Source organism: Salmo salar, chromosome ssa02, assembly GCF_905237065.1.
Source record: "Salmo salar chromosome ssa02, Ssal_v3.1, whole genome shotgun sequence".
Classification (NCBI taxonomy): Eukaryota; Metazoa; Chordata; class Actinopteri; order Salmoniformes; family Salmonidae; genus Salmo; species Salmo salar.
In genome coordinates this window covers 16,770,407-16,780,044 of record NC_059443.1, presented here as the reverse complement: position 1 = coordinate 16,780,044, position 9,638 = coordinate 16,770,407, and the positions used below count along the sequence as shown (strand labels likewise).

At 42.9% G+C, this 9,638-nt stretch overlaps 1 protein-coding gene across 5 annotated transcripts in view; it reads left to right on the top strand.

The window, feature by feature from the left end:
• LOC106575497 (phospholipid-transporting ATPase ID) overlaps window positions 1-9,638 on the top strand; it is a 68,021-nt gene that overhangs the window by 28,790 nt on the left and 29,593 nt on the right. For all 5 annotated transcript variants that reach the window (XR_006759941.1, XR_006759940.1, XM_045698679.1 and 2 more), the window contains 7 exons: window positions 174-235; window positions 6,073-6,145; window positions 6,560-6,630; window positions 6,786-6,865; window positions 7,481-7,639; window positions 7,727-7,815; window positions 9,263-9,459. Coding sequence is in view for 3 of the 5 variants with exons in the window: in XM_045698679.1 (XP_045554635.1) it covers window positions 174-235; window positions 6,073-6,145; window positions 6,560-6,630; window positions 6,786-6,865; window positions 7,481-7,639; window positions 7,727-7,815; window positions 9,263-9,459 (731 nt within the window). In the remaining 2 variants the exon portion in view is untranslated. The remainder of the gene's footprint in view (window positions 1-173; window positions 236-6,072; window positions 6,146-6,559; window positions 6,631-6,785; window positions 6,866-7,480; window positions 7,640-7,726; window positions 7,816-9,262; window positions 9,460-9,638) is intronic.

Genomic DNA, 9,638 nt, shown 5'->3' with positions numbered 1-9,638 from the left:
TTGAATATAAAGTTGAACGCCCCGTCTCCTAAAAGACATGTCTTAAGATGATCATGACTATTATTTTGAAGTTATTGTCCGTAATTGTTGGTTGATAATTGTACCAGTCCTAACTTACACTATTCAAAACACATCATATTTGGAGAAAATCCATGTCAATTCTTCTCCTTCAGTTCCGTCACAAGAGTGACAACCAGGTGAACAACCGGCAGTCTCAGGTCGTCATCCACGGCTCGTAAGTCTCCTCTAGTCCAGTCTACACTCAGCAATACAGCCATTCATCTAGTACAGTCTACACTCAGAAATACAGACAGTCCTCTAGTCCAGTCTACACTCAGCAATACAGCCATTCATCTAGTCCAGTCTACACTCAGCAATACAGCCATTCATCTAGTCCAGTCTACACTCAGCAATACAGCCATTCATCTAGTCCAGTCTACACTCAGCAATACAGCCATTCATCTAGTCCAGTCTACACTCAGCAATACAGCCATTCATCTAGTCCAGTCTACACTCAGCAATACAGCCATTCATCTAGTCCAGTCTACACTCAGCAATACAGCCATTCATCTAGTACAGTCTACACTCAGCAATACAGCCATTCATCTAGTCCAGTCTACACTCAGCAATACAGCCATTCATCTAGTCCAGTCTACACTCAGCAATACAGCCATTCATCTAGTCCAGTCTACACTCAGCAATACAGCCATTCATCTAGTACAGTCTACACTCAGCAATACAGCCATTCATCTAGTCCAGTCTACACTCAGAAATACAGCCATTCATCTAGTACAGTCTACACTCAGAAATACAGACAGTCCTCTAGTCCAGTCTACACTCAGCAATACAGCCATTCATCTAGTCCAGTCTACACTCAGAAATACAGCCATTCATCTAGTACAGTCTACACTCAGCAATACAGCCATTCATCTAGTACAGTCTACACTCAGCAATACAGCCATTCATCTAGTACAGTCTACACTCAGAAATACAGACAGTCCTCTAGTCCAGTCTACACTCAGCAATACAGCCATTCATCTAGTCCAGTCTACACTCAGCAATACAGCCATTCATCTAGTCCAGTCTACACTCAGCAATACAGCCATTCATCTAGTACAGTCTACACTCAGCAATACAGCCATTCATCTAGTCCAGTCTACACTCAGCAATACAGCCATTCATCTAGTCCAGTCTACACTCAGCAATACAGCCATTCATCTAGTCCAGTCTACACTCAGCAATACAGCCATTCATCTAGTCCAGTCTACACTCAGCAATACAGCCATTCATCTAGTCCAGTCTACACTCAGCAATACAGCCATTCATCTAGTCCAGTCTACACTCAGAAATACAGCCATTCATCTAGTCCAGTCTACACTCAGCAATACAGCCATTCATCTAGTCCAGTCTACACTCAGCAATACAGCCATTCATCTAGTCCAGTCTACACTCAGCAATACAGCCATTCATCTAGTCCAGTCTACACTCAGCAATACAGACATTCATCAAGTCCAGTCTACACTCAGCAATACAGACAGTCCTCTAGTCCAGTCTACACTCAACAATACAGACATTCATCAAGTCCAGTCTACACTCAGCAATATAGACAGTCATCTAGTCCAGTCTACACTCAGAAATACAGACATTCATCTAATCCGGTCTACACTCAGAAATACCGAGTCTTCTAGTCCAGTCTATACTCAGCAATACAGACAGTCATCTAGTACAGTCTACACTCAGAAATACAGACAGTCCTCTAGTCCAGTCTACACTCAGCAATACAGCCATTCATCTAGTCCAGTCTACACTCAGAAATACAGCCATTCATCTAGTACAGTCTACACTCAGCAATACAGCCATTCATCTAGTACAGTCTACACTCAGCAATACAGCCATTCATCTAGTACAGTCTACACTCAGAAATACAGACAGTCCTCTAGTCCAGTCTACACTCAGCAATACAGCCATTCATCTAGTCCAGTCTACACTCAGCAATACAGCCATTCATCTAGTCCAGTCTACACTCAGCAATACAGCCATTCATCTAGTACAGTCTACACTCAGCAATACAGCCATTCATCTAGTCCAGTCTACACTCAGCAATACAGCCATTCATCTAGTCCAGTCTACACTCAGCAATACAGCCATTCATCTAGTCCAGTCTACACTCAGCAATACAGCCATTCATCTAGTCCAGTCTACACTCAGCAATACAGCCATTCATCTAGTCCAGTCTACACTCAGCAATACAGCCATTATCTAGTCCAGTCTACACTCAGAATACAGCCATTCATCTAGTCCAGTCTACACTCAGCAATACAGCCATTCATCTAGTCCAGTCTACACTCAGCAATACAGCCATTCATCTAGTCCAGTCTACACTCAGCAATACAGCCATTCATCTAGTCCAGTCTACACTCAGCAATACAGCCATTCATCTAGTCCAGTCTACACTCAGCAATACAGCCATTCATCTAGTCCAGTCTACACTCAGCAATACAGACATTCATCAAGTCCAGTCTACACTCAGCAATACAGACAGTCCTCTAGTCCAGTCTACACTCAACAATACAGACATTCATCAAGTCCAGTCTACACTCAGCAATATAGACAGTCATCTAGTCCAGTCTACACTCAGAAATACAGACATTCATCTAATCCGGTCTACACTCAGAAATACCGAGTCTTCTAGTCCAGTCTATACTCAGCAATACAGACAGTCATCTAGTGCAGTCTACACTCAGCAATACAGACAGTTATCTAGTCCAGTCTACACTCAGCAATACAGACAGTCATCTAGTCCAGTCTACACTCAGAAATACAGCCATTCATCTAGTACAGTCTACACTCAGCAATACAGCCATTCATCTAGTACAGTCTACACTCAGCAATACAGCCATTCATCTAGTCCAGTCTACACTCAACAATACAGACAGTCCTCTAGTCCTGTCTACACTCAGCAATACAGACATTCATCTAGTCCAGTCTACACTCAGAAATACAGACATTCATCTAGTCCAGTCTACACTCAGAAATACAGACAGTCATCTAGTACAGTCTACACTCAGCAATACAGACATTCATCTAGTACAGTCTACACTCAGCAATACAGCCATTCATCTAGTACAGTCTACACTCAGCAATACAGCCATTCATCTACTACAGTCTACACTCAGAAATACAGACATTCATCTAGTCCAGTCTACACTCAGCAATACAGACAGTCCTCTAGTCCAGTCTACACTCAGCAATACAGCCATTCATCTAGTCCAGTCTACACTCAGAAATACAGCCATTCATCTAGTCCAGTCTACACTCAGCAATTCAGACAGTCCTCTAGTCCAGTCTACACTCAGCAATACAGCCATTCATCTAGTCCAGTCTACACTCAGCAATACAGCCATTCATCTAGTACAGTCTACACTCAGCAATACAGCCATTCATCTAGTACAGTGTACACTCAGCAATACAGACAGTCATCTAGTACAGTCTACACTCAGCAATACAGCCATTCATCTAGTACAGTCTACACTCAGCAATACAGCCATTCATCTAGTCCAGTCTACACTCAGCAATACAGCCATTCATCTAGTCCAGTCTACACTCAGAAATACAGCCATTCATCTAGTCCAGTCTACACTCAGCAATACAGCCATTCATCTAGTACAGTCTACACTCAGAAATACAGACAGTCCTCTAGTCCAGTCTACACTCAGCAATACAGACATTCATCTAGTCCAGTCTACACTCAGCAATACAGCCATTCATCTAGTCCAGTCAACACTCAGAAATACAGACATTCATCTAGCACAGTGTACACTCAGCAATACAGCCATTAATCTAGTGCAGTCTACACTCAGCAATACAGACAGTCATCTAGTCCAGTCTACACTCAGCAATACAGCCATTCATCTAGTACAGTCTACACTCAGAAATACAGACAGTCCTCTAGTCCAGTCTACACTCAGCAATACAGACATTCATCAAGTCCAGTCTACACTCAGCAATACAGACAGTCCTCTAGTCCAGTCTACACTCAACAATACAGCCATTCATCAAGTCCAGTCTACACTCAGCAATATAGACAGTCATCTAGTCCAGTCTACACTCAGAAATACAGACATTCATCTAATCCGGTCTACACTCAGAAATACCGAGTCTTCTAGTCCAGTCTATACTCAGCAATACAGACAGTCATCTAGTGCAGTCTACACTCAGCAATACAGACAGTTATCTAGTCCAGTCTACACTCAGCAATACAGACAGTCATCTAGTCCAGTCTACACTCAGAAATACAGCCATTCATCTAGTACAGTCTACACTCAGCAATACAGCCATTCATCTAGTACAGTCTACACTCAGCAATACAGCCATTCATCTAGTCCAGTCTACACTCAGCAATACAGACAGTCCTCTAGTCCAGTCTACACTCAGCAATACAGACATTCATCTAGTCCAGTCTACACTCAGAAATACAGACATTCATCTAGTCCAGTCGACACTCAGAAATACAGACAGTCCTCTAGTCCAGTCTACACTCAACAATACAGCCATTCATCAAGTCCAGTCTACACTCAGCAATATAGACAGTCATCTAGTCCAGTCTACACTCAGAAATACAGACATTCATCTAATCCGGTCTACACTCAGAAATACCGAGTCTTCTAGTCCAGTCTATACTCAGCAATACAGACAGTCATCTAGTGCAGTCTACACTCAGCAATACAGACAGTTATCTAGTCCAGTCTACACTCAGCAATACAGACAGTCATCTAGTCCAGTCTACACTCAGAAATACAGCCATTCATCTAGTACAGTCTACACTCAGCAATACAGCCATTCATCTAGTACAGTCTACACTCAGCAATACAGCCATTCATCTAGTCCAGTCTACACTCAGCAATACAGACAGTCCTCTAGTCCAGTCTACACTCAGCAATACAGACATTCATCTAGTCCAGTCTACACTCAGAAATACAGACATTCATCTAGTCCAGTCTACACTCAGAAATACAGACAGTTATCTAGTCCAGTCTACACTCAGCAATACAGACAGTCCTCTAGTCCAGTCTACACTCAGCAATACAGACATTCATCTAGTACCGTCTACACTCAGCAATACAGACATTCATCTAGTACAGTCTACACTCAGAAATACAGACAGTTATCTAGTCCAGTCTACACTCAGAAATACAGACAGTCCTCTAGTCCAGTCTACACTCAGAAATACAGACATTCATCTAGTCCAGTTTTCACTCAGCAATACAGACAGTTATCTAGTCCAGTCTACACTCAGAAATACAGACATTCATCTAGTCCAGTCTACACTCAGCAATACAGACAGTTATCTAGTCCAGTCTACACTCAGAAATACAGACAGTCCTCTAGTCCAGTCTACACTCAGAAATACAGACATTCATCTAGTCCAGTGTACACTCAGCAATACAGACAGTCTTCTAGTCCAGTGTACACTCAGCAATACAGACAGTTATCTAGTCCAGTCTACACTCAGCAATACAGACAGTAATCTAGTCCAGTCTACACTCAGAAATACAGACAGTCATCTAGTCCAGTCTACACTCAGAAATACAGACAGTCATCTAGTCCAGTCTACACTCAGCAATACAGCCATTCATCTAGTCCAGTCTACACTCAGCAATACAGCCATTCATCTAGTCCAGTCTACACTCAGAAATACAGACAGTCCTCTAGTCCAGTCTACACTCAGCAATACAGCCATTCATCTAGTCCAGTGTACACTCAGCAATACAGACAGTTATCTAGTCCAGTCTACACTCAGAAATACAGACAGTCATCTAGTCCAGTCTACACTCAGAAATACAGACAGTCATCTAGTCCAGTCTACACTCAGAAATACAGACAGTCATCAGTCACTTCTGCTACTGACCAATTCTCATGCTGTTCTCTTCACACATTGTAAGCTGTTTATATTTATAATTTAGTCCCTCTTTCTTTCTTTTTCTTTGTACCTCCCTCTCTCTCTCTCTCTCTCTCTCTCTCTCTCTCTCTCTCTCTCTCTCCCTCCCTCCCTCCCTCGTTTCTCTCTCTCAGTCTTCAGAAGGAGAAGTGGATGAATGTAAGAGTTGGTGATATCATTAAACTGGAGAATAACCAGTTTGTGGCAGTAAGTGTGTGTCATTCAATCATCAACATAATGTATCACACACACACACACACACACACACACACACACACACACACACACACACACACACACACACACACACTGGTCATGATTCATTTACAACTGTTGTAGTGTACTCTGTCATAACACAGTTTTTATGGTGCAGTGTAATGGTTTCATATATATACAAGCACTTACCGGTATTGAGATTCATTCATGGTGGTTTTAAAGGCTTCCATAAAGGTGATGTAACACACAGCACTCTCATATTTCAGCCAAACAATCTCTACACTAAGATTAACTTTCAATGTACTGTACCAGTAGCGTGTTAGCCAGAGAAGGGACAAAAGTGGTATTATCAGAAATGCTACAGTGTGTTAGCGGATGCTAATGCTAGCTGATGTTTCTCTTCAGGCTGACCTTCTCTTACTGTCCAGTAGTGAACCTCATAGCCTCTGTTACATCGAAACCGCAGAGCTAGACGGGTAAGAATACACCATAACACACAGCACAGTCCAATAAAGCACAACACAGTGATCCTCATGGTTTGTGAGTTCATATACAGTGTGTGTGTGTGTGTGTGTGTGTGTGTGTGTGTGTGTGTGTGTGTGTGTGTGTGTGTGTGTGTGTGTTTGTGCAGGGAGACCAATATGAAGGTACGTCAGTCTCTGTCTGTGACTGCAGAGCTGGGAGACCCCAACAACCTGGCCTCTTTTGATGGTAGGAAGTCTCTTTCTATTGGTCTCTGTGTCTTTCACACATCAGAGGTCAGCAGGTCCACTCTGCAACCAAGCACTTAGCACCCACACTGCCCAGCATCACACACACACACACACACCCTCCGTTGTCAGCGCTTAACACCCCCAGTCTCTCCATTCCCCACAGACACACACTGGTTTTCCTCGTCAGCATGGTTCACCCACGCATCTCTCCTCACCTGCTCAGCAGAAAGCATTACTGCAAGCAAGTCGGTCTGTGTGTGTGTGTGTGCGTGTGTGTGTGTGTGTGAGTGTGTGTGTCTGCGTGTTTGTTAGCACAGCGCCCATAGTAAGTCAGTTTAATTCAATAGTCCTAAAATGGAATGTGGCTGAAACACTGAAACACAGCTGAACTCTGCCCTCTGTGGTGATGTTGAATATGTAGTCATTGTTTTTGTGAAGCAGAGGCTGATGTAGTAAACAGTGTGTTGTGCTGCTGACGTGGTTTCTAAACGCTGTCTGTTACTGAGGTGGGATGGGAAGATGATGATGGAGAGAATACTGTACAGTATCTTAGCTGACTAGGTGAGGTGATTGTAAAGTGTGTGATAAAGGTGTGTGTGTGTTGCCGGTACAGGTGAGGTGGTCTGTGAGCCTCCCAACAACAAGCTGGACAGGTTCTGTGGTCTTCTGTGCTGGAGAGATTGTAAATACCCCCTGAGCAACCACAACATGTTACTACGAGGCTGTGTTCTCCGCAACACAGAGACCTGCTACGGACTGGTTATCTTTGCAGGTCGGTCTGTCTGTCTGTCTGTCTCTTTGTGTGTGCACGTGTGTGTGTTTGTCTAACCAATTCCTCTTTGTATATCTCTCTAACCAGGCCCAGACACCAAACTGATGCAGAATAGTGGTCGCACCAAGTTCAAACGCACAAGCATCGACCGCCTCATGAACACGCTGGTGCTCTGGGTAGGAGACCCCACACCTCCCCTTCTGTTTGGCCATACTTGTTTAACATCTACTTGTAATATAAAACAAGACTATAAATGGCCTTCTGGTTTCTCCAGAAACTCTACTTTTCTAGTTGAGCTTGACATTTTGAAATAAAAATAAGGTACCGTAAATTCCGGACTATAAGCCGCAACTTTTTTCCCAGCTTTGAACGTCGCGGCTTAAACAATGACGCGGCTAATATATGGATTTTTCCCGCTTTCAATTTTTTTTTCTCCAAAAAAACACATTCTGTGACGTGCTCAGTTTTTTGGCGGCAGGAAGCTTTCATTAGACCAATGAAATTGCTGAACGGGTTAAGATCAACCAACTTTTTTGTTTACTGTTTAGATTAAATCGAGCGCTCTCAAACTTCCCATCATTCTGATTACGGTAGTCATTTTGTCACCCTCATCATGGCAAAGACACGGAGAAATGCATATGATGCAGCTTTCAAGTTGAAGGCGATTGATCTGGCTGTTGGAAAAGGAAATAGAGCTGCTGCACGGGAGCTTGGTCTTAATGAGTCGATGATAAGACGTTGGAAACAGCAGCGTGAGGAATTGACTCAGTGCAAAAAGACAACTAAAGCTTACTGCAAATTTTTTATTTTTTGTTACAAGCCGTGTTTCGTTAAAGCCTATTTATTTTTGTTACAAGCCGTGTTTCGTTAAAGCCTATTTATTTTTGTTAGAAGCCGTGTTTCGTTAAAGACTATTTATTTTTGTTACAAGCCGTGTTTCGTTAAAGCCTATTTATTTTTGTTACAAGCCGTGTTTCGTTAAAGCCTATTTATTTTTGTTACAAGCCGTGTTTCGTTAAAGCCTATTTATTTTTGTTACAAGCCGTGTTTCGTTAAAGCCTATTTATTTTTGTTAGAAGCCGTGTTTCGTTAAAGACTATTTATTTTTGTTACAAGCCGTGTTTCGTTAAAGCCTATTTATTTTTGTTACAAGCCGTGTTTCGTTAAAGCCTATTTATTTTTGTTACAAGCCGTGTTTCGTTAAAGCCTATTTATTTTTGTTACAAGCCGTGTTTCGTTAAAGCCTATTTATTTTTGTTACAAGCCGTGTTTCGTTAAAGCCTGTGTAAAGTTCATTTATTTCAATGTACCGGTAGGCACCTGCGGCTTATAGACATGTGCGGCTTATTTATGTTCAAAATAATATTTTTTTTCAAATTCAGTGGGTGCGGCTTATATTCAGGTGCGCTTAATAGTCCGGAAATTACGGTACATACATTTAGACATAAGTCTAATCTTTACCCTCTCTCCCTCCCTCTCTCTCCCCTCTCTTCCCCCCTTTCTCCTCTTCTCTCCCCCTCTCTCTCTCCCCTCTTTCTCCCCTCTCTTCCCCCCTTTCGGCCCTTCTCACGCCTCTCTCCCCCTCTCTCTCCCCTTTCTCCCTCCTCTCTCTCCCCATTCCAGATCTTTGGCTTCATGGTGTGTATGGGTGTGATCCTGGCTGTGGGGAACGCTGTGTGGGAGAGAGAGGTGGGTTCTCTGTTCCAGAGTTACCTGGCCTGGGACCTGCCTGTAGACAACTTCCTGTTCTCTGCTTTCCTCTCCTTCTGGTCCTACGTCATCATTCTCAACACCGTGGTGCCCATCTCACTCTACGTCAGGTAAGGAATACTTTATGTCAGGTTATAAGCCCTCTATGTCAGGTAATAACATCTCTATGTCAGGTAATAAAACCTCTATGACCCTTTTAGTCAAGGGAGATGAGTGACAGTGACAGTCAAGATGCTTCATCAGTACTTTACTTTCTGTGGATTCTGGAACAAGTTAGTATTTCAATCCA